The 26918-nt window shown below is 38.8% G+C and overlaps 1 protein-coding gene across 1 annotated transcript in view; it reads right to left on the bottom strand.

The window, feature by feature from the left end:
* Dora (zinc finger SWIM domain-containing dorado) overlaps window positions 1-26918 on the bottom strand; it is a 506090-nt gene that overhangs the window by 108575 nt on the left and 370597 nt on the right. Inside the window, exon 23 of the mRNA XM_070097330.1 lies at window positions 1454-1636. Coding sequence (XP_069953431.1) covers window positions 1454-1636 — 183 coding nt within the window. The remainder of the gene's footprint in view (window positions 1-1453; window positions 1637-26918) is intronic.

Raw genomic sequence — 26918 nt, 5'->3', positions numbered from 1 at the left:
CATTTCTACTACTTTGAGCTCAATTTCAAGGTACTTCTCTTTGTGAAACCAATCAAAATCATCTCAATTTCTGTAATATGTCTTCCATTCTATCAAATGAGACAAGGAAAACTAGAATACAACCATAAATACCATACGAAAATGCACTGCAAAGTTGTTTTAATCCAAAAACACGGTCGGAGTTTTTTTTTCTCATTATGCACTGTGAGCTTCAGGATTTTTTTTATACCGCACACACTGACCACATAGACCCATTCTTTCATATGTAGGCCTACCAGCTTTCTCTCACTAGATCTGAAGGTGCTAGAATTTATGCGTACTAGTACGGCACCAACCCTGACGTGCAAGCTGTACTAATACGGCACCAACCCTGAAAGGGTTAAAATGTGCAGAACTAAACTAAATATTTTTTTAAATTTCATTACAACTAGGTGAACTAGTGGACCAACTCATGCTAGCAAGTGTTTTGCAAGATAAATTTTCAACCAGGAAAATCCCATATATCAAATCTGCAAAGCTACTTTGATACTCATAGCAATTATATGAGAAAGAAGTGGGTAGGCAGACTGCATATACAAAACTTAGATATTAATAAAGCTTTTGATACACACCTCAGTGAAAGGCTAATCTGTAAGATATGAAACAAAGGACAAATTAAATGCAAAAAATTACGACAAGTGAATTATTGTAGTTTTGTTTATGAGAAGATAAAGTAAAAGTGAATAGGAAAAATGCTATCAATTGAGGAATATCACCAGCAATAACACAAGAATCAGTATTTGTTTCCAAAATGTTTCTCATTTATATAAATGATTATGAGAAGGAATAAAAAAACATATGAATTTATCTGCATTTGATGGAGTAATACTTAAGCAAAATAACATATAAAAATAAATGATAATCACAGCATGAAAACTTGGATGAACTGAGAGAATGGACTGACAGATGGATGATACAACTGAATGAACTCTAGATAGGAGCCATGTTATGGAAATGGAAGAAAGAATAAAAAAGTCACAGGAAAAATAGAGATTGTGTAATATATTTAAAACATTACACAGGCAGACAGATGCATCTAAGAGTAATTATCAACAAAAGATTAACACTGAAAGATCACATAAATAAAATATTGAGATTTATAAGCTAAACTGCCAAACTTTAAAGAGAAGTGAGAACATGAGGCCACAAATACAAACTACATAAAATGGTGCAAAAATTGCACAATAAAATATTTCTTAACAAAAAGGATGGATGATAGCTGGATTCTGGAATCCAAGAAGTAGTGTAAACTTAAACAATTACTGCATATGACAAAACTAAATACTGAAGACAAGACACCACGAGCAAATATCTAATTCTTTTATTATAAAAATGTAGTCACATACACAAACTAAGCCTAAATGACACTAAAATATATCATAGTCTCTATATTATACGGAAATGAAGCAGTTGCCTGTTGCTGTGGTTGTGAATTGGGCCGTGGGGGTAGCTGGGCTTGATGGGGAGGGTGTTGGACGATGTGAGGACCCTGGGCTCGGACCCAAGAGAGCAGAGCACCTGGCTGAGGACCACCCATAAACCCAGCTGTTGAGACACCACTACCAACTGCACCCGAGTAAGGTAGTGAGTAGAAGCCCTGTTCAATAAAGATTCAAAAGTTAAAGCAATTTTATGTAGTTCTCAAAACACTTTGTATTTAATTATTCTTGACTTGTAAATAAATCAAACAAGTTACTCATAGAAACCATTCAAATACATTCACATGTGCAAAAATAAAAATAGTTGGATATGGTTAGATTGGATTAAGCATTCCAGGGAGGTTTTCCTAGTATCTAGTCTCTGAACAGTATATCTGATAATGTAATGTTAATCTGAAAACATTAAGGTTTGTAAAATAACTGGTAAAATATAACTACTCTCTCAATTTTCTTAAACCCCATTCTCACTTTTTACTCCTTTGTCTTTCAGTACTACAAAGCCCTTCTTCCTATACTGCATACAACAGAATTGTATATTTTTACACAGAAGCGTTCATGAACTGATTAAAATGCTTTATAATGCACTAAGACCACCACTTCAAAATACATTATGCGCATTAACTTACTAAAACTCCTCAAATCTACTTAGTTATTTATTCAGAAAAATTTCCTTTAAAATACAGGGAGTAATTACGTATACAGAATTAACTTAAAACTTCATAGAATAAAACACCAAATCACTGACACTTTGTAATATGGCATGGTAATGTTTCCTTAAATTTTTAACCCTTTCAGAGTTTCGGACATACTAGTATGGCTTACGCACCAGGGTTTTTGACATACTAGTACGCCTAAATTCTAGCACCCTCAAATCTAGTGAGAGAAAGCTGGTAGGCCTACATATGAAAAAATGGGTCTATGTGGTCAGTGTGCGCAGTATAAAAAAAAATCCTGCAGCACACAGTGCGTAATGAGAAAAAAAAAAACTTTGTGTTTTTGGATTAAAACAGCGACTTTGCACTCTATTTTCGAATGGTATTTATTGTTGTATTCTAGTTTTCCTGGTCTCATTTTATAGAATATAAGACATATTACAGAAATTGAGATGATTTTGTTTGGTTTTACAATGAAAAGTACCTTGAAATTGAGCTCAAAGTAGCAGAAATGTTCGATTTTTACCAAAGTTCAAAAATAAACAAATCATGCTAAGCGTCCAATACACGTCAACTGGTGAGTCTAATATTCTTTCACAAGTATGCTGATATTACTTATACCAGTAGTTTACTGTTATACCAGTAGTTTACTGTTATACCAGTAGTTTACTGTTATGCAGTAGTCTGCATAACAGTAAATCTTCTATTTTTTTGTGAGAATAAAAATTCAAGGTGGAAAGCAAAAGAATGTAAGAGGGGCATGGGGACATGACTAATAAACAGAGGATATGTTATTTTAGTGCCAGGAATGTCTTTCTTGTTTATTCTGAACCCTATTTGGAAATTGGCATCTTTTGAAATTTGTGTGAAATTGGCAAAATTGCTAAATTCTGACCACTGTATTGGATAATTGAAATCGGTAAATGGGTGGTTTCTTGTACTCATTTGAAAGAAAACGTGGAGTTCTAGCGAAATAGTTATGATTTTTGTCGACTAGTACACTGGAATTGGCCGAAAATAGGGCTCAAAGTGGGCAAAATCACCGATGCATAAACATCGTTGAGACAGCTAACTTCGCGAGAGCATAATTCCGTAAGTTTTCATCAAATTTCTTACTTTTGGTGTCATTATGATCGGGAAAAGATTCTCTATCTTTTCATAAGAAATTTTTTTTTTTTTTTTTTTTTGAAATTTGGGCAACCCTGAGAACAATTCTGGGAGAGGGCCAGGGGACCCTGAAAGGGTTAATAGCACAAAAAATATGCACTTTTGATTTTAAGCACACAGGTCACCTCCCACCAAGGTATAATGACAAAAAAGAGGAAATGCAATAACCATCATTTAAACACTGTCTTGCCAGAAATGTGCTGAAATAAGTTCAGTCAACCCTCCAAACTGCAACATCCTCACTCTTTCTTCAAAGTGGAGGCACTATTTACTCTCTCCGGGAAGGTGTGGAGTTACCAAACATATAATTAAGAGGGCTGACGAGGGATTGTTGCGGTGTTCTGGCCATTTAGAGGAGATGGACAACAACAGGAAAACTTGAAGGCTATACTGTATAAATCTGGAATGAAGGGAAGGAGGGGTAGGGGTCATTCCAGGAAAGGTTGAAGGAAGAAAGCATAAGAAATTTTGAGTGTTAGGTACTTGAATATCCAACAGGCATCTGTGAGGACGTTAGATCTGAGTTAATAGAGGCAAGTACGTAGTTTTTATGTCGACGTGCTGTTGGAGCAAGGTAACATTTATGAAGGGATTCAGGGAAACTGGTTAGCTGCATTTGAGCCCTGGAGGTGAGAGATACAGTGCCTGCACTCTGCAGGAGACGTGGGGATGTTGCAGTTTTGAGGGTCACTTGAGATGTGATGTCAGTGGGCTTCTGACATAACAGTGATTGACAGAATGACGATGAATGTGGTTCCTCTTTTTTGGGTTATCCTACATCAGTGAAGACAGCCAATGATAAAAAATATACTTCTTGGGCTTGTCCAGCACTACTGAGGCAAACTAAAATTCATGACAGTTTACTGGCAATCAAAATGTGTAAAGATCTAGGTATTTTCCTCGTCTACATGGGTTTTCTTCCTTCTCTCCAACTTCCCCATTTGCATGGTAACATGGTTACTTTGTACCAGGTCTATTTTACTTACAATATCTATATAGCAAATAAGTGACCAGATCTGCTTCAAACACCTCCTCACTTATCCTACTCTGCATATTCTTACCTTTAATTTTAACTCTATAATGCATCTTCCCAGTACTCAGAAAACTTATTTCTTAAAATTTCTACTCTCATCCTTAACATTTATATCCTTATTAACAATTCAGTATTATTTCTAAAGCTTCAATTTTTTTTTTATATAATAACTACCACTCATTCAATCACTGTCTTGCCAGAAGCACAGTGACATTACAGATCAGATGACCCTCCAAACTAGAACATCCCTACCCCTCCCTCAGAGTGCAGGCACTGTACTTCCCACCTCCAGGACTCAAATCGGGCCAACCAGTTTCACTGAATCCCTTCATAAGTGTTACCCTGCTCACAATCCAACAGTGCATCAAATCATAAAAAAATCACTTGCCTCCACTTACTTCTACATTTACACAAGCCTGTTGGATGTCCAAGCTCCTAGCACTCAGAACCTCCTTTATCCCCTTCCTCCACCTTTCTCTAAAACGACCCCCACTGCTCCTTCCTACCAACCCAGACTTATACACCCTCTTAGTCATTCTAATTTTTCTCTATCCTCTCTGTATGTCCAAATCACCTCAGCAACCCTTCCTGAGTCCTCTGAATAACATTTTTGGTAACTCCACACCTCCTAATCTCCAAAATCCAAATTATCTGCATAACATTCACACGACACACTGACCTCAGACGTGACAACTCCACTGCCTCCAGCATCTTCCTCACTGCAACTTTCAAAAACTCATGTTTCACACACATACAACAGTACTGGTATCACTATACAGTGGAACCTTGACTTACGAGTTTAATCCATTCCATGACCTAACTTGCAACTAAAATGCCGGGAACAATGGGCTAGTGACCCATTTTCCTGTAATGATTACTAAAAAGAATAAGAAGAAAATTGTCAAAGTGGGATGTCTGAATGTGCGTGGATGTTGTGTGAATGATAAGAAAGAGATGATTGTGGATGTTATGAATGAGAAGCTGGATGTCCTGGCTTTAAGTGAAACAAAACTGAAGGGCATGGGAGAGTTTCAGTGGAGAGAAATAAATGGGATTAGGTCAGGGGTTTCAAATGTAGAGTTAGAGCTAAAGAAGGAGTAGCAATAATGTTGAAGGATAAGCTATGGCAGGAAAAGAGGGACTATAAATGTATTAATTCAAGCATTATGTGGAGTAAAATAAAGGTTGGATGTGAAAAGTGGGTTATAGTAAGCGTATATGCACCTGGAGAAGAGAGAAATGTTGAGGAGTGAGAGAGAGATTTTGGGAAATGTTGAGTGATTGCGTGGGGAGTTTTGAACCAAGTGTGAGAGTACTTGTGGTTGGGGATTTCAATGCTAAAGTGGGTAAAAATGTTGTGGAGGGAGTAGTAGGTAAATTTGGGGTCCCAGGGGTAAATGTAAATGGGGAGCCTTTAATTGAGCTATGTGTAGAAAGAGGTTTGGTAATAAGTAATACATATTTTATGAAAAAAGAGGATAAATAAATAGACAAGGTATGATACAGCACGTATTGAAAGTAGTTTGTTAGATTATGTATTGGTGGATAAAAGGTTGATGGGTAGGCTCCAGGATGTACATATTTATAGAGGGGCAACTGATATATCGGATCATTATTTAGTTGTAGCTACAGTTGGAGTAAGAGGTAGATGGGACAAGAGGAAAATGGCAACAAGAAGTAAGAGGGGTGAAAGTGCATAAACTAAGGGAGGAGGAAGTTCGGGTGAGATATAAGCAACTAGTATTGGCAGAAAGGTGGGCTAGTGCAAGTATGAGTAGTGGGGGAGTTGAAGAGGGTTGGAATACTTTTAAAAATGCAGTATTACAATGTGGAGCAGAAGTTTTTGGTTATAGGAGGGTGCGTGGAGGATGAAAGAGAAGTGACTGGTGGAATGATGAAGTAAAGGGTGTGATAAAAGAGAAAAAGGCAGCTTATGAGAGGTTTTTACAAAGCAGAAGTGTTATAAGAAGAGCAGAGTATATGGAGAGTAAAAGAAAGGTGAAGAGAGTGCAAAAGGAGAGCAGATGATAGAGTGGCAGAGGCACTGTCAAGAAATTTTAATGAAAATAAGAAAAATTTTTGGAGTGAGTTAAACAAGTTAAGAAAGCCTAGGGAATGAATGGATTTGTCAGTTAAAAACAGAGTAGAGGAGTTAATAGATGGGGAGATGGAGGTATTGGGTAGATGGCGGGAATATTCTGGGGAACTTTTAAATGTCAATGAACAAAAGGAGGCAGAAACTTCATGCATTGGCTAAGGAGGTATACCATCTTTTAGGAGTGAAGAAGAGCAGGATGTGAGTGTGGGGGAGGTGCATGAGGTATTATGTAGAATGAAAGGGCGTAAAGCAGCTGGAACTGATGGGATCATGACAAAAATGTTAAAAGCAGAGGGGGATATAGTGCTAGAGTGGTTGGTATTTTTGTTTAATAAATGTATGAAAGAGGGGAAGGTACCTAGGGATTGGTAGAGAGCATGTATAGTTCCTTTATATAAAGGGAAGAGGATCAAAAGACACTGTAAAAATTATAGAGGAATTAGTTTACTTAGCATACCAGGAAAAGTGTACATTAGGGTTATTATTGAAAGAATTGGAGGTTAGACAAAATGTAGGATAGCTGATGAGCAAGGAGGTTTTAGAGTGGGTAGGGGATGTGTAGATCAAGTGTTTACAATGAAGCATATATGTGAATAGTATTTAGATAAAGGTAAGGAAGTTTTCAATGCATTTATGGATTTAGAAAAGGCATATGAGTGGATAGGGGAGCAATGCAGCAGATGTTGCAAGTACAGTGGACCCCTGACATTCGATGGCATCTACATTTGATAAATCCGACATTCGATGCACTTTAATGCAAAAATTTCACCTCGACATTCGATGGAAAACCCGACAATCGATATGATTCATACGAGACATGTCCAAGTGTGGCCTGAACTGCCCCGTGTGTGCCAGTGTTTACAAGCCAGCCAGTGTGCGCGCATCTATGGATACATTCGGTACATTCCATATTATTGACATTATCACTGTTTTTGGTGCTTGCTTCTGCAAAATAAGTAACCATGGGCCCCAAGAAAGCTTCTAGTGCCAATCCTTCGAGAAAAAAGGTGCTAATGACCAGTGAAATGAAGAAAGAGATAATTGCAAAGTACGAAAGTGGAGTGCGTGTGTCGGAGTGCATGATGATTTGGTAAAGAAATTGCCTGCAACTAGTGGTGATGTGAGTGAATTTAAGGCCAGCAAAGGTTGGTTTGAAAGATTTAAGAATCATAGTGGTATACACAGTGTGGTAAGGCATGGTGAGGCTGCCAGTTCAAGTCCTAATGGAAGGGGATTCCCCTTCTAAACACTAACACCATCCACACTCTCCCCTCTTCCCATCCAATCAATCATCACCAGATCTTCATTAAAGGTAAGTGTCAATTATTCTATTGTTATTAATCTGTTGTTATTGTTGTTATTGTAATTATTCTATTGCATTAAACTTAATATTTCATGTGGTAAATTTTTTTTTCATACTTTTGGGTGTCTTGCACGGATTAATTTGATTTCCATTATTTCTTATGGGGAAAATTAATTCGACTTTCAAAATTTTTGACATTCGATGAGCTCTCAGGAACGGATTAATCTCGAATGTCGGGGGTCCACTGTATACGGAATAGGTAGTAAGCTACTATATGCTGTCAAGAGTTTTTATGAGGATAGTGAGGTTCAGGTTAGGGTGTGTATAGGAGAGGGAGATTACTTCCTGGTAAAAGTAGGTCTTAGACAGTGATGTGTAATGTCACTATGGTTGTTTAATATATTTGTAGATGGGGTTGTAAAAGAAGTAAATGCTAGGGTGTTCGGGAGAGGGGTGGGATTAACCCATTCAGGGTTTCGGCCGTACTAGTACGGCTTACGTGCCAGGGTCCTTGACGTACTAGTACTCATAAATTCTAGCGCCCTCAAATCTAGTGAGAGAAAGCTGGTAGGCCTACATATGTAAGAATGGGTCTATGTGGTCAGTGTGAGCAGTATAAAAAAAATCCTGCAGCATACAGTGCATAATGAGAAAAAAAAAACTTTGACCATGTTTTTGGATTAAAACAGCAAATTTGCACTGTATTTTCGTATGGTATTTATTGTTGTATTCTAGTTTTCCTGGTCTCATTTTATTGAATGGAAGACATATTACAGAAATTGAGATGATTTTGACTGGTTTTACAATGAAAAGTACCTTGAAACTGAGCTCAAAGTAGCAGAAATGTTCGATTTTTACCAAAGTTCAAATGTAAACAAATCATGCTAAGCATCCAATACACGTCAACTGGTGAGTCTAATATTCTTTCACAAGTGCGCCGATATTATTTATACCATTTTTACACTAAAGCACTAGTCTGCATGTTGTAAATCTTCTATTTATTTTGAGAATAAAAATTCAAAATGGAAAGCAAAAGAATGTAAGAGGGGCGTGAGGACGTGACTAATGAACAGAGGAATGTTATTTTAGTGCCAGGAATGTCTTTCTTGTTTATTCTGGACCTTATTTGGAAACTGGCATCTTTTGAAATTTGTGTGAAATTGGCAAAATTGCTAAATTCTGACCAATATATTGGATAGTTGAAATCGGTAAATGGGTGGTTTCTTGTACTCATTCGATAGAAAAAATGGAGTTCTAGCAAAATAGGTATGATTTTTGTCTACTAGTACACTGGAATTGGCCGAAAATAGGGCTCAAAGTGGGCAAAATCGACGATCCGTAAACATCGTCGAGACCGCTAACTTCGCAAGAGCATAATTCCATAAGTTTTCCATCAAATTTCATACTTTTGGTGTTATTATGATCGGGAAAGGTTCTCTATCTTTTCATAAGAATTTTTTTTTTTTAATTTTGGTGACCCTGAGAACAAGTCTCTGAGAGGGCCTGGCGACCCTCAAAGGGTTAACACCCTTGCAAACAGTTCATCAGGACCTGAGGATTTGTTAGGTTTTAGTTCTCTATTTGTCTGAGGACCATGTCACTAGTTACCACAATCGTGCATAGTTTATTATCCTGTTCTACATAATCTATTATTTCAGAAATATCGCTAGTATTTTCCTGGGTGAAAACTGAGAGGAAGTAGGTATTGAGGATTTCACACATATCATTGTCACTGTCAGTGATCTGACAAGAGTTACTCTTAAGTGGACCAATCTTGTCCCTAATCTTACTTCTGTATACCTGAAAGAACCCTTTTCTGTTAGTCTTTGAATCCCTTGCGACCTTAGCCTCATAATCCCTTTTTGTTTTTCTTATTCCTTTCTTTATTTCTCTTTTTAATTGAATATACTGATTTCTTAACTGCCCATCCCCTCTTCTGATACACCTACATATGCCTCTCTTTTGACCAATGAGATGTTTTAATCTATTGTTCATCCATTTGGGATCATTTTTGTTAGATCTAGTTTCCCTACTCGGAACAAAAGTTGTCTGGGCAGCTAGAATTATGCTCTGAAAAACGTCATATTGGCAACCAAGATCACCTACCTGACCCACAGTCAGGACATCCCAATTTAGCCCACCCAGGTAATTTTTCAGTCCCATGAAGTCGGCCAAGCGGAAATCTGGGACAGAGATTTGATTGCAGTTATTTGGGTAATTCCATGATATATTGAAATTAAGTGATTTGTGATCACTTTCCCCAAGCTCATCATTAACCTCAAGATTATTAATTAGTGAATCTTTGTTGGCAAGAACCAAGTCAAGCAGATTGTTTCCTCTAGTTGGTTCTGTTGCAACCTGTTCTAAAAAGCAATCCTGAACTGTATCAAGAAAGTCACTAGACTCAAGATTTCCTGTCATATTGTTCCAATCAGTAGGTCTAAAGTTAAAATCTCCCATTATCACAACATTTTCATATCTAGATGCCTTATGAATTTCGTCCCATAACAGCTTACTGCACTCCCTATCAAGGTTTGGGGGCCTATAAATCACACCCAAAATTAATTTGTCACGTCCCTCGAGAAACTGTTGCCAAACAGATTCTGTGTTCGATGTTTCTAATTTTATATCACGTCTAAGACAACAATTTAAATTTTCTCTGACTTATATCGCCACTCCACCACCTTTCCTGTTGACCCTATCAGTGTGGAATAGTTTATAACCCTGTATGTTGCATTCAGAAGGCATTTCTCTATCTTTCAGGTTGAACCAGGTCTCTGTTATACCAATAATATTTATATTACCTACACTTGCAAGTAATCTTAGCTCATCTATCTTATTTCTTAGACTCCTACTATTTGTATAGTAAACCTCAAGGAAGCTAGTCACTCGTTGCCCTCTACTATCTCTCTTTGTTTGTTGCTCAATTGATTTACCATTACTAGCAACTTTATTTTGAATATTGTCTTTTCAACATATCCCTGAGGTATCCCGGTAATAACTGCTGTTTTTAACCCTAATGCCACAGCCTGATTGTTTCCCACAAACACCCATACTTCTATAATCAGTTTAAATTCCTAGACAAGTCATCAATTACCCTCTCAATCAAATTGGCTAATGCAACCACTCCATCCCCAGAGAGATGAACCCCATCCCTTGTATACATATCACGTTTGCCAAGGAATAGGTTCCAGTTATCAATGAATGTGATTGCAAGTTCCTTGCATTACCTGTCTAGCCAGCAATTTATACCAATTGCCCTAGACATCCATTCATTGCCCACTCCCTTTCAAGGCAAGATGCTACATATGACTGGGATCCCTCCCTTAGACCTAATTACTTCTATGGCTGACCTGTACTTATCCAGCAGCTCCTCTCTCCTGCCATTCCCAATGTCATTAACCCCAGCACTAAGAAAGATAATGGGCTTGTTCCCATTACCTGCCATAATATTATCCAACCTGCTGACTATGTCACCAACACCAGCTCCAGGAAGGCACACTCTCTGTCTGACCTTTCTGTCTCTGTTACAAAATGCACGGTCCATATATCTTACCTGAGAATTGCCTACTATTAAAACATTCTTACCTTGATTAGCAGGGGAATCAGTGATACCTTCAACCTCACTAACCACTGAAGTACACTTGTCTTGGAGAACAGAGAATCGATTTCCTACCTTCGCATCTTATCTATTAACTCTCCTCATTTCCTTCTTCCTGAACTGTGAACCACTTGCCACTTAAAGTGGTTGCCACTATCACTGCTGGTGACCATTTCCTCCTTACCAGCTAAATCCTTCTCACATTCACTCCCAAACTCATCTATGCGAAGCTTCAGCCTCCTATTTTCCTCCTGAAGAAGTAGAATCTACTTCTTCAACACTTGAACCTGAGATTCTAAAACACTACAACAAGCCAAGGTGCTTGGTAACAGCCCACGCTAACTCCCAAGAGCTTAAGCAGGTATGACCACACGTGACCACTGACCTCAGCATACTAACCTCGCCCACAAAACCACCTTTACCCCCTCCCTCCAACCTTTTCGAGGACGACCTCTACCCCTCATTCCTTCCCCTACAGATTTATACGCTCTCCATGTCATTCTACTTTGATCCATTCTCTCTAAAGGACCAAACCACCTCAACAACCCCTCTTCAGCCCTCTGACTAATACTTTAATTAACTCCACATCTCCTAATTTCCACACTCCGAATTTTCTGCATAATATTTACACCACACATTGCCCTTAGACAGGACATCTCCAATGCCTCCAACCACATCCTCGTTGCAGCATTTACAACCCAAGCTTCACACCCATATAAGAGTGTTGGTACTATTATACTTTCATACATTCCCTTCTTTGCCTCCATAGATAATGTGTTTTGTTTGCACATATACCTCAACGCACCACTCGCCTTTTTTCCTTCATCAATTCTATGATTAACCTCAACCTTCATAAATCCATCCGCTAACACGTCAACTCCCAAATGTCTGAAAATATTCACTTTTTCCATACTACTCCTCCCCAATTTGATATCCAATTTTTCTCTATCTAAATCATTTGATACCCTCGTCACCTTACTCTTTTCTATGTTCACTTTCTACTTTCTACCTTTACACACACTCCCAAACTCGTCCACTAACCTTTGCAATTTTTCTTTAGAATCTCCCATAAGCACAGTATCAGCAAAAAGTAACTGTCAAATCCCATTTTGTATTTGATTCCCTATAATTTAAAACCACCCCTCTCCCGAACACCCTAGCATTTACTTCTTTTATAACCCTATCTATAAATACAGTGGTCCCTCGTTTATCGTCGCTAATCCATTCCTGGAAGTGCGTCGATTATCGAAATAGATGACTTTCGAATCAATTTTCCCCATAAGAAATAATGTAAATACAATTAATCCATTCCTGACACCCAGAAGTATTAAAACAAAAAAATTTTGTACATGAAATATAGATGTAGTACATAAATACAATGAGACATGATGAATGAAACATTAACAGCATAACACTTACCTTTATTGGCGATTCTTCTTAGTGTATGGAAGACCGGAGGGGGAGAGGGATTGGATTAGTTACTGTTCGGAAGGGGAATCCCCCTCCATCAACACCTCAAGTACCAAGTCCTTTTCTGGGGTTACATACATCTCTGTTTCTTAATGCCAGAGAGCTCTGTTTCTGGCGTCTCTTTAAAACTTCCCTAAAATGGGCCAAGACTCTGTCACTGTACAAGTTGCCGATATGGCTTGCAACATCCTTCTCAGGGTGATGTTTCTCCATAAATCTTTCCATCCTACCCCACATTTCAAAAATCTCCTTAATTTCTGAAGAAGGCACCTTCTTCCATCTCTCTTCCTCCTCCTCTGCAGCAAGATTCTGAGCTGCGATCTGTTGCTGTTCCTGCTGAAGCTCCTGCAGCTCCTCAGTGGTTAGCTCTTCGTTGTGGTCCTCCACCAACTCTTCCATATCCTCCAAACTCACACCCAACCCCATGGAACTCCCCAATGCCACAACAGATTTCACAACTGACATAGGCTCATCAGGGTCAGCCAGAAACCCTTCAAAATCCCTCTTGTGGGCACAATCTGGCCACAATTTTCTCCAAGCAACAACAGCTTCCTTAATTTCCTTTTTCTCTGCCACGATGGAAGATATGGTTGTATGGGGTTTGTTATACATCCTGGCCGGTTCGGCCATAAGTATGCCACTTTCATATTGTTCAATGATGTTTTTCTTAAATTCAATTGTATTTCTCACCTTCTTTACCAAAGGCTTGGCACTAGGAGCTTTCTTTGAAGCCATGGTAGCTTATTTAGCACTTGCAAGCACTAAAATGAATGGAATACAGTGGACCCCCGCATAACGATGGCATCACATAGCGATTTTTCCGCATACCGCTTACTTTTATCGCAAAATTTTTGCCGCGCATACCGATTAAAAACCCGCTCACCGATTTTCGTCCGAGACGCGTCCAATGTGCCCTCAGCCAGCCTCACATGTGCCGCCCGTCCCATTGTTTACCAGCCAGCCTCCGCGGTAACATCCAAGCATACACTCGGAATATTTCGTATTATTACAGTGTTTTCGGTGCTGTTTCTGGAAAATAAGTGACCATGGGCCCCAAGAAAGCTTCTAGTGCCAACCCTGTGGTAAAAAGGGTGAGAATTAGTATGGAAATTAAGAAAGATTTTGAAGGGTTTGGGGCTAACCCTGAGAAGCCTATGCCAGTTGTGGAATCCATTGTGCCTACTTCAAAGATTAAGGAAATGTGTGCACAGTGGGTTGAACTGCAAACCTTTATGGATGAAAATCACCCTGACACAGCTGTTGCAAGCCGTGCTGGTGACTATTTCAATGACAATGTTGTGGCCCATTTTAGACAAATCGTAAAGGAACGGGAGGTACAGAGCTCTATGGACAGATTTGTTGTGCGACAGAGGTCCAGTGACTCTCAAGCTGGTCCTAGTGGCATTAAAAGAAGAAGGGAAGTAACCCCGGAAAAGGACTTGCTACCTCAAGTCGTAATGGAAGGGGATTCCCCTTCTAAACAGTAAGAAGATAATGCTCTCCCCTCCTCCCATCCCATCAATCATCACCAGATCTTCAATAAAAGTAAGTGTCATGTAAGTGTGCATGCCTTTTTCAGTTTGTGTGTATTAAAATTAATATTTCATGTGGTAAAAAAAATTTTTTTTCATACTTTTGGGTGTCTTGCACGGATTAATTTTATTTCCATTATTTCTTATGGGGAAAATTCATTCACATAACGATTATTTCGCATAACAATTACCCCTCTTGCACGGATTAAAATCGTTAACCGGGGGTCCACTGTATTATGAAATATTTCGAATGAACAAGTGAGGGGATGGTCGACCACTGGTAAACAATGGCACACTGGCTGGGAAGGGAGACCGAGGCGGCTCAGAGCCGTGAGTACGTGTCCAGGACGAACAACAATTAGCGAGTCAACCGACCATTTGCAAGCCAATGTTTGGACGAAAATAACACAACAATTACCGAAAAGGATGATTATCAAGCTCGACGATTATTGAGAGACCACTTGCATTTTAAAAAACCATGGTGACATTACACATTCCTGTCTAAGACCTACTTTTACCGGGAAGTAGTCTCCCCCTTTTCTACACACCCTAACCTGAGCCTCACTATCCTCATAAAAACTCTTTACAGCATTTAGTAACTTACCACCTATTCCATATACTTGAAACATCTGCCACATTGCTCCCCTATCCACTCTACCATATGCCTTTTCTAAATCCATAAATGCAATAAAAACTTGCCTACTTTTATCTAAATACTGTTCACATATATGCTTCAATGTAAACAATTGATCTACACATCTCCTACCCACTCTAGAACCTACTTGCTCATCTGCAATCCTACATTCTGTCTTACCTCTAATTCTTTCCATAATAACTCTACCATACACTTTTCCTGGTATACTCAGTAAACTTATTCCTCTATAGCTTTTACAGTCTCTCTTGTCCAACTTCCATTTATATAAAGGGACTATACATGCTATCTGCCAATCCCTTGGTACCTTCCCCTCTTTCATACATTTATTAAACAAAAATACCAACCACTCCAATACTATAACCCCCCTGCTTTTAACATTTGTCATGACCCTGTCAGTTCCAGCTGCTTTACCCCCTTTCATTCTACGTAATGCTTCACGCACCTGAAGAGGGGTTGTTGAGAGAGAATGGATCAAAGTAGAATGACATGGAGAGCATATAAATCTGTAGGGGGAAGAAGGCGGGGTAGGGGTCGTCCTCGAAATGGTTGGAGGGAGGGGGTAAAGGAGGTTTTGTGGGCGAGGGGCTTGGACTTCCAGCAGGCGTGCATGAGCGTGTTTGATAAGAGTGAATGAAGACGAACGGTATTTGGGACCTGATGATCTGTTGGAGTGTGAGCAGGGTAATACAGTGGACCCCCGCTTAACGATCACCTCCCAATGCGACCAATTATGTAAGTGCATTCAGGTACGTGCATTTGTACGCGTATGTTTGGGGGTCTGAAATGGACTAATCTACTTCCCAATATTCCTTTTGGGAACAAATTCGGTCAGTACCGGCACCTGAACATACTTCTGGAAAGAAAAAATATCGTTAACCGGGGGTCCACTGTATTTAGTGAAGGGATTCAGGGAAACCGGTTATTTTTATATAGCCGGACTTGAGTCCTGGAGATGGGAAGTACAATGCTTGCACTGTAAAGGACGGGTTCGGGATATTGACAGTTTGGAGGGATATGTTGTGTATCTTTACACGTACATGCTTCTAAGCTGTTGTGTTCTGAGCACCTCTGCAAAAACAGTGATTATGTGTGAGTGAGGTGAAAGTGTTAAATGATGATGAAAGTATTTTATTTTGGGGGATTTTCTTTCTTCTTGGGCCAATCTGCCTCGGAGAGAGACAGCTGACTTGTTAAAAAAAAAAAAAAATTAACAAGTCGGCCATCTCCCACCGAGGCAGGTTGACCCAAAAAGAAAGAAAATCCCCAAAAAGAAAATACTTTCATCATCACTCAACACTTTCACCTCACTCACACATAATCACTGTTTTCGCAGAGGTGCTCAGAACACAACAGCTTAGAGGCATATACGTATAAAGATACACAACATATCCCTCCAAACTGCCAATATCCCGAATCCCCCCATTTGAGAGCAGGCATTGTACTTCCCATTTCCAGGACTCAAGTCCGGCTATATAAAAACAACCGGTCTCCCTGAATCCCTTCACTAAATATTACCCTGCTCACACTCCAACAGATCGTCAGGTCCCAAATATCATTCGTCTCCATTCACTCCTACCGAACACACTCACGCACGCCTGCTGGAAGTCCAAGCCCCTCGCCCACAAAACCTCCCTAACCCCTTCCTTCCAACCTATTCGAGGACGACCCCTACCCCGCCTTCTTTCTCCTACAGATTTAAATGCTCTCCATGTCATTCTACTTTGATCCATTCTCTCTAAATGACCAAACCACCTAAACAACCCCTCTTCAGCCCTCTGACTAATACTTTTATTAACTCAACACCCTCTCCTAATTTCCACACTCCAAATTTTCTGCATAATATTTACACCACACATTGCCCTTAGACAGGACATCTCCACTGCCTCCAACCTCCTCGCTGCTGCATTCACAACCCAAGCTTCACACCCATATAAGAGTGTTGGTACTACTATACTTTCATACATTCCCTTCTTTGCCTCCATAGATAATGTTTTATGTCTCCACATATACCTCAACGCACCACTCGCCTTTTTTCCTTAACAATTCTATGATTAACCTCAACATTCATAAATCCATCCACTGACACGTCAACTCCCAAATATATGAAAACATTCACTTCTTCCATACTACTCCTCCCCAATTTGATATCCAATTTTTCTTTATCTAAATCATTTGATACCCTCATCACCTTACTCTTTTCTATCTATGTTCACTTTCTACTTTTACACACACTCCCAAACTAGTCCACTAACCTTTGCAATTTTTCTTTAGAATTTCCCATAAGCACAGTATCATCAGCAAAAAGCAACTGTGTCAATTGCCATTTTGTATTTGATTCCCCATAATTTAATCCCACCCCTCTCCCGAATACCCTAGCATTTACTTCTTTTACAACCCCATCTATAAATATATTAAACAACCATGGTGACATTACACATCCCTGTCTAAGACCTACTTTTACCGGGAAGTATTCTCCCTCTCTTCTACACACCCTAACCTGAGCCTCACTATCCTCATAAAAACTCTTTATAGCATTTAGTAACTTACCACCTATTCCATATACTTGCAACATCTGCCACACTGCTCCCATATCCACTCAATCATATGCCTTTTCTAAATCCATAAATGCAATAAAAACTTCCCTACCTTTATCTAAATACTGTTCACATATATGCTTCAATGCAAACACTTGATCTACACATCCCCTACCTACTCTAAAACCTCCTTGCTCATCCGCAATGCTACATTCTGTCTTACCTCTAATTCTTTCAATTATATCCCTACTGTACACTTTTCCTGGTATACTCAGTAAACTTATTCCTCTATAATTTTTACAATCTCTTTTGTCCCCCTTCCCTTTATATAAAGAGACTATACATGCTCTCCGCCAATCTCTAGGTATCTTCCCCTCTTTCTCTTTCATACATTAAACAAAAACACCAACCACTCCAACACTATATCCCCCCCTGCTTTTAACATTTCTGTCATGATCCCATCAGTTAAAGCTGCTTTACCCCCTTTCATTCTACGTAATGCCTCACGCACCTTCCCCACGCTCACATCCTGTTGTTCTTCACTCCTAAAAGATGGTATATCTCCATGTCAAGTGCATGAAATTACCACCTCCCTTTCTTCGTCGACATTTAAAAGTTCCTCAAAATATTCTCGCCATCTACCCAAAACCTCCATCTTCCCATCTACTAACTCCCCTACTCTGTTTTTAACTGACAAATCCATTCGTTCCCTAGGCTTTCTTAACTTGTTTAACTCACTCCAAATTTTTTTCTTATTTTCATTAAAATTTCTTGATAGTGCCTCTCCCACTCTATCATCTGCTCTCCTTTTGCACTCTCTCATCACTCTCTTCACCTTTCTTTTACTCTCTATATACTCTACTCTTCTCATAACACTTCTGCTTTGTAAAAACCTCTCATAAGCTAACTTTTTCTCTTTTATCACAATCTTTACTTCATCATTCCACCAATCACTCCTCTTTCATCCTGCACCCACCCTCCTATAACCACAAACTTCTGCCCCACATTCTAATACTGCATTTTTAAAACTATTCCAACCCTCTTCAACCCTCCTCCACTGCTCATACTTGCACCAGTCCACCTTTCTGCCAATAGTTGCTTATATCTCACCCGAAGTTCCTCCTCCCTTAGTTTATACACACTCACCTCCCTCTTACTTGCTGTTGCCATTTTCCTCTTTTCCCATCTACCTCTTACTCTAACTGTAGCTACAACTAAATAATGATCCGATATGTCAGTTGCCCCTCTATAAACGTGTACATCCTGGAGCCTACCCATCAACCTTTTATCCACCAATACATAATCTAACAAACTACTTTCATTATGTGCTATATCATACCTTGCATATTTATCCTCTTCTTCATAAAATATGTATTACTTATTACTAAACCTCTTTGTACACATAGCTAAATAAAAGGCTCCCCATTTTCATTTACCCCTGGCACCCCATATTTACCTACTACTCCCTCCACAACATTTTTTCCCACTTTAGCATTGAAATTCCCAACCACCGTTACTCTCACACTTAGTTCAAAACTCCCCATGCATTCACTCAACATTTCCCCAAATCTCTCTCTCTCCTCTACACTTCTCTCTTCTCCAGGTGCATATACGCTTACTATAACCCACTTTTCACATCCAACCTTTATTTTACTCCACATAATGCTTGAATTAATACATTTATAGTCCCTCTTTTCCTGCCATACCTTATCCTTCAATGTTATTGCTACTCGTTCTTTAGCTCTAACTCTATTTGAAACCCCTGACCTAATCCCATTTATTTCTCTCCACTGAAACTCTCCTACCCGCTTCATCTTTGTTTCACTTAAAGCCAGGACATCCAGCTTCTTCTCATTCATAACATCCACAATCATCTCTTTCTTATCATTTGCACAACATCCACACACATTCAGACTTCACACTTCGACAATTTTCTTCTTATTCTTTTTAGTAATTATTACAGGAAAAGGGGTTACTAGCCCATTGTTCCCGGCACTTTAGTTGACTTTTACAACAAGCATGGCTTACGGAGGAAAGATTCTTATTCCACTTCCCCATGGATAAAAAAAAAATTACATATATATATATATATATATATATATATATATATATATATATATATATATATATATATATATATATATATATATATATATATATGTGCATGCTTCTAGACTGTTGTATTCTGAGCACCTCTGCAAAAACAGTGATAATGTGCGAGTGTGGTGAAAGTGTTGAATGATGATGAAAGTATTTTCTTTTTGGGGATTTTCTTTCTTTTTTTGGGTCACCCTGCCTCGGTGGGAGACGGCCGACTTGTTGAAAATATATATATATATATATATATATATATATATATATATATATATATATATATTTATATAATATATATATATATATATTTATATAATATATATATATATATTTATATAATATATATATATATATTTATATAATATATATATATATATATTTATATAATATATATATATATTTTTTTTTTTTTTTTTTTATTATCACACCGGCCGATTCCCACCAAGGCAGGGTGGCCCGAAAAAGAAAAACTTTCACCATCATTCACTCCATCACTGTCTTGCCAGAAGGGTGCTTTACACTACAGTTTTTAAACTGCAACATTAACACCCCTTCTTCAGAGTGCAGGCACTGTACTTCCCATCTCCAGGACTCAAGTCCGGCCTGCCGGTTTCCCTGAATCCCTTCATAAATGTTACTTTGCTCACACTCCAACAGCACGTCAAGTATTAAAAACCATTTGTCTCCATTCACTCCTATCAAACACGCTCACGCATGCCTGCTGGAAGTCCAAGCCCCTCGCACACAAAACCTCCTTTACCCCCTCCCTCCAACCCTTCCTAGGCCGACCCCTACCCCGCCTTCCTTCCACTACAGACTGATACACTCTTGAAGTCATTCTGTTTCGCTCCATTCTCTCTACATGTCCGAACCACCTCAACAACCCTTCCTCAGCCCTCTGGACAACAGTTTTGGTATATATATATGTATATATATATATATATATATATAATATATATATATATATATATATATATATATATATATATATCTTCTTATTCTTTTTAGTAATCTTTACAGGAAAAGGGGTTACTAGCCCATTGTTCCCGGCATTTTAGTTGACTTTTACAACACGCATGGCTTACGGAGGAAAGATTCTTATTCCACTTCCCCATGGATATAAAAGGAAAAGTAATAAGACCAAGAACTATTAAGATAAAATTAAAGAAAACTCAGACGAGTGTGTATAAATAAATGTGTACATTTATGTGTAGTGTGACCTAAGTGTAAGTAGAAGTAGCAAGACATACCTGTAATCTTGCATATTTATGAGACAGACAAAAGACATCAGCAATCCTACCATCATGTAAAACAATCACAGGCTTTCGTTTTACACTCACTTGGCAGGACGGTAGTACCTCCCTGGGTGGTTGGAGAGAGGGGGTAAAGGAGGTTTTGTGGGCAAGGGGCTTGGACTTCCAGCAAGCGTGTGTGAGCGTGTTAGATAGGAATGAATGGAGACGAATGGTACTTGGGACCTGACGATCTGTTGGAGTGTGAGCAGGGTAATATTTAGTGAAGGGATTCAGGGAAACCGGTTATTTTCATATAGTCGGACTTGAGTCCTGGAAATGGGAAGTACAATGCCTGCACTTTAAAGGAGGGGTTTGGGATATTGGCAGTTTGGAGGGATATGTTGTGTATCTTTATATGTGTATGCTTCTAAACTGTTGTATTCTGAGCACCTCTGCAAAAACAGTGATAATGCGCGAGTGTGGAGAAAGTGTTGAATGATGATGAAAGTATTTTCTTTTTGGGGATTTTCTTTCTTTTTTGGGTCACCCTGCCTCGGTGGGTGACGACCGACTTGTTGAAAAAAAAAAAAAAAAAAAATATATATATATGTAATTTTTATACTATATATACATACACATAAAACTGCAGTCATGAGGTGCCAAATGTCGGGACACCGTGCTTCTACGCACTTGTCGGCAGCCCGCAGGTGACTGAGAAGCTCTCGCTGTGAGCACTAATATGTAATCCACAGACAAGATCCCATGTAGTATATTTGGAATGAAACAATCATAAAAATCATAATTTTTGTATTAAAAAAAAAAAAAAAAAAAAAAAAAAAAAAAAAAAAAGAATTGGCATCATGTCCTCTTGATGACAGCAAGAACAGAAAAATTACATTTTTGTAAAAAGATACTTAGAAATATGATAGAAACAAGCTGATTTCTTCTATTCTTTGTTTGAATAAAAATTCAAAATAGAAAGCAAGAGTAATATCAGAGGGGCCTGGAGACGTGACTGATGAACAAAATAAATGTTATTTTAGAGCCAGGAATGTCTGCATTGTTCATTCTGGACCCTATTTTGAAATTGTCATATTTTTTAATTTTTGTGAAACTGGCCAAATTGCAAATTTCTGACCACGTTATTGGGCAGTTGAAATCGGTAAATGGGCAGTTTCTTGTACTCAGTCAATAGAAAAAATGGAGTTCTAGAGAAATAGCTATGAGTTTGGTCGACTGGAACAATGGAATTAGCCGAAAATAGGCCTCAAAGTGGGCGGAATCATTGATTCATAAATATCGCCGAGGTCGCTAACTTCGCATGAGCATAATTCCGTCATTTTCCATCAAATTTCATTCGTTTGGTGTCATTACAATCGGGAAAAATTCTCTATCATTTCATAAGAAAAAATATTTTTTTTTTTCGGAAATTTTGTGACACCAGGAGACACCTCAGGATTTGGGGTTGCAACAGTCAAGGGGTTAACATTTCTGTCATGATCCCATCAGTTCCAGCTGCTTTACCCACTTTCATTCTACATAATGCCTCACACACCTCCCCCACATTCACATCGAGCTCTTCTTCACTTCTAATAGACGTTATACCACCCTGGCCAGTGCTTGAACTTACTGCCTCCTTTTCTTCATCAACATTTAAAAGTTCATCAAAATATTCCTCCCATCGTCTGAATACCTCCAACTCTCAATCTACTAAATCCTCTACTCTGTTTTGAACTGGAAAATCCATTTGTTCCTAAGGCTCTCTTAACCTGTTTATATCACTCCGAAAATTTTTCTTATTCTCATCAAAATTTGTTGACAGTGACTAACCCATTCTATCATTTGCTCTCCTTTTGCACTCTGTCACCACACTCTTCAACTTTCTTTTACTCTCCTTATACTCTGCATTATATCACTTTTGCTTTGTAAAACCTCTCATAAGCAACCTTTATCTCTTTCATCACACCCTCTACCTCATCATTCCACCAATCACTCCTCTTTCCTCCTGTACCCACCCTCCTATAGCCACAAACTTCTGCCCCACATTGTAACACAGCATTTTTAAAACTATTCCATCCCTTTTCATCCCCCCTACTACCTAAACTCACACTAACCCACCTTCCTGCCATCCTTTAACACTTTAAGGGTCGACAGGCCCTCTCAGAGACTTGTTCTCAGGGTCGCCAAAATTAAAAAAAAAAAAAAAAAAAAAAAAAAAAAAAATAGAGAATCTTTTCCCGATCATAATGACACCAGAAGTATGAAATTTGATGGAAAACTTACAGAATTATGCTCTTGCGAAGTTAGCGGTCTCGACAATGTTTATGCATCGGCGATTTTGTCCACTTTGAGCCCTATTTTCAGCCAATTTCACTGTACTAGTCAACAAAAATCATGAATATTTCACTAGAACTCCATTTTTTCTATTGAATGAGTGCAAGAAACCACCCATTTACCGATTTCAGCTATCCAATACAGTGGTCAGAATTTAGCAATTTTGCCAATTTCACAAATTTCAAACGATGCCAATTTCCAAATAGGGTCCTGGCACTAATATGAGATTTCCTCTGTTCATTAGTCATGTCCCAATGCCCCCCTCTTACATTCTTTTGCTTTCCACTTTGAATTTTTCTCAAAAAAAAAAAAAATAGAAGATTTACTGATATGCAGACCACTGCATTAGTGTAAAAAATGGTATAAATAATATCGGCGCACTTGTGAAAGAATATTAGACTCATCAGTTGACGTGTATTGGACGCTTAGCATGATTTGTTTACTTTTGAACTTTGGTAAAAATCGAACATTTCTGCTACTTTGAGCTCAATTTCAAGGTACTTTTCATTGTAAAATCAATCAAAATCATCTCAATTTCTGTATTATGTCATTCATTCTATAGAATGAGACCAGGAAAACTAGAATACAACAATAAATACCATACGAAAATACAGTGCAAATTCGCTGTTTTAATCCAGAAACACGGTCAAAGTTTTTTTTTTCTCATTACGCACTGTTTGCTGCAGGATTTTTTTTATACTGTGTACACTGACCACATAGACCCATTCTTTCATATGAAAGGCCTGCCAGCTTTCTCTCACTAGATTTGAGGGCGCTAGAATTTAGGCGTACTAGTACGTCAAAAACCCTGGTGCGTAAGCCGTACTAGTACGGCCGAAACCCTGAAAGGGTTATTTATAAACTTTTACCTCTCTCTTACCTGCTGTTGCCATTTTCCTTTTGCCCCCTCTACCTCTTACTCTAATTGTAGCTACAACTAAATAATGATCCAATGTATCTGTTGCCCCTCTATAAACATGTACATCCTGGAGCCTACCCATCAACCTTTTATCCACCAATACATAATCTAACAACCTATAACCTATTTTTATTACATGCTATATCATATCTTGTATACTTATTTATCCTCTTTTTCATCCAAACTTAGATCTACGTACACTCGCATAGTGCTCTGACTATTTTGAAAAAAAAAAAAAAAGAGTGCATTTTTATAAATGTTATAGGCTAAAAAAATTTTTTTAGGGCCAGTACTTAATGAGATATAAGCCCGCGAAGTTGGTGCTAAATGATGAGGTGTCGGCAACATGGAGCACTGCTTCTTGCAGAAACAATAAACATTTATCGTTTTCTCCAGTTCTTTTCTATTTTCTATTGTTTTCATGTTATGATAATGTTTTGTTGCTGATCTTTTGATTTCATAACCAATTCTTGTTGAGACACAAATGTTTGGTACTGAATTAGTAATCATGCTGTCACAAACACGCATGTTCACACTGATAAATAAGTTTGTACATCTGGTTCAATCATATACTATTGTTTACATATACGTATATACAAGGTATTTACAGGTCTCATTCATGTTTCTAGAAGTTCACCACTGTATGATACTCGAAGAAGCATGGATTCATACAGAGTGCCACCCCACACTGTTGACATGAATCGTGTGTCTTTTCACACTTGGGGTCGCTGTGTAGTGTAAGCACACAGAACACATTTTTTCTGGGAATACTTATACTTTGGAGTAGATGGTATTGGTACCAGGCAGTGACAGTTAGGGATTATTTGGCTGGGCACTTCCCCCTCTGGTTGTGGGGTGACAGGTTGCTGTTGTGGGGTGACAGGGCACTGTGGAGTGGCAGGTACAGGTGTGGTACCATACTTTCTCACTATCTGCTTGATGACATTGAGGGTGAATTCTGCATATCGTTGTCACTTCCCTGTCTTTATTTCATACATGTTTAAGGCACTGAGCACTGCAATGTTCACAAGGTGGAAAAACACTTTTATATACCACTTGCAACTCCTACGCACACAGTCAACAACTCCTACCATCATGTAGCATATTGTTCGTATAGTCGACAACAGCAGCTGGCTGTACAAGAGGTTGATTGTTGAGCTTGCTCAGCCTGTCTGTTTGTACCATCTCATTTCTGTGGATAATTGACAGCAACATCATGTCCCATTTGTCATGCCATGTCAGTGCCATGATGTCATTGGCATGAAATGCTTGCACTAACTTCCTCCAGTGAACCTTGGCATGTGTTTCCTACTTTTTCTCACTGTTCCACATGTATCAGTATTGTTCACATGTAGGAAATCAGCAAGCATAGGGCTTGTATACCAGTTGTCTGTGAACAATGAATGACCCTTGCCAGGTATGGCTGCATCATGTTGCAAACATCACCAGAAATGCCCAACATGCGCCTGGTATCGTCGAGTGTGTTTTTCTCTGTGTAGATAATGACATCCAACACAAGGCCAGTCTCACAGTCACACATAACAAGTTTTATACCAAAGCAATTATGTGTATTATGTTTATGCTTATGTGTATGCTTCTAAACTGTTGTATTCTGAGCACCTCTGCAAAAACAGTGATAATGTGTGAGTGTGGTGAAAGTGTTGAATGATGATGAAAGTATTTTCTTTTTGGGGATTTTCTTTCTTTTTTGGGTCACCCTGCCTCGGTGGGAGACGGCCGACTTGTTGAGAAAAAAAAAAAAAAAAAATTACGTTTGCTCAGTATATATTGTTTGAATGACAGTCGTCCCTTGAACAGAATCAAGTACTCGTCAACAACAATGCTCTTGAATGGATAAAAGTAGGCACTGAATTTTTGCTTCAGATACATAAACAATTCCCTGATATTGTATAGGTCATTTCGGTTTGGCGTATTCCTGTCTGAGAAGTGCAACATTCGTAGCAACAGAGTGAATCTGTTGCAGGGGAGGTCACGGAAGACTGGAGTGCTGATGAAGTGGTCTGTGAAACAGTACCGTGTTATACTATTCTTATATGTGTGTGGCATAATGTGGCATGCAAAGAGTACGTAACCTTTATTCGGCACATGTACACACCCTCATTTACAGGCTATCTCCCCCAACCAGCGAACCAGGTTGCTAAGAGTTGATGATGGGGCCCCGTCGTTCAACTAGTGACCAGGTTCTAGCCAATAAGAAGATGGTTTTGGCAATCGCAGAGGTTATGTGGGTACCGCTTTCCTGTCTGCCCTTGTCATTCCCATTCTAGAGCTGGTTGAAGCACGGTCTGCTATCTTGTGGCTTCTATTTCTGCTTTGCTTACTGTGGAGTGCACTATACTTATTACTGTACATAGTGTACATATTGCTGTTCTAAATTGGTGAAGGATAATATAAGTCTAAACTTTTTCTACTGTGTTTATTTGCTCTCATTACACCCGGGGTAACAGGCCATTTGGAATCCTGGGTTGTAATATGAGTAGCCTGTCCGAGAGCTGGGGCTGGACTTAGAGAAACGGTTGAGTTTAGGGTGAAGCTCGTAGCAGGAACATTGTGCAGCTTGCTGACTGGCATTGCTTTAAAAATTTTGCGTGTCAGTTGCTTTATGATCAGCCTTGCTATTGTGTGATTGTTCAACAGCTCGCTACTAGCTTGTTCGGTGTGCTCGCTTTGCTACGGTCAATCTTCTAGAACAGTGTAGCTGTCTGGCATTGCTTTACAAATTTTGCGTGTCAGTTGTTACTAGCCTGTTCGGTGTGGAGAATTTTGCAGTCAGCTTTGCTTGTATGCGTAT

This window comes from Cherax quadricarinatus, chromosome 57, assembly GCF_038502225.1.
Source record: "Cherax quadricarinatus isolate ZL_2023a chromosome 57, ASM3850222v1, whole genome shotgun sequence".
Taxonomy (NCBI): domain Eukaryota; kingdom Metazoa; phylum Arthropoda; class Malacostraca; order Decapoda; family Parastacidae; genus Cherax; species Cherax quadricarinatus.
This window is presented reverse-complemented; position numbering and strand designations above follow the sequence as displayed.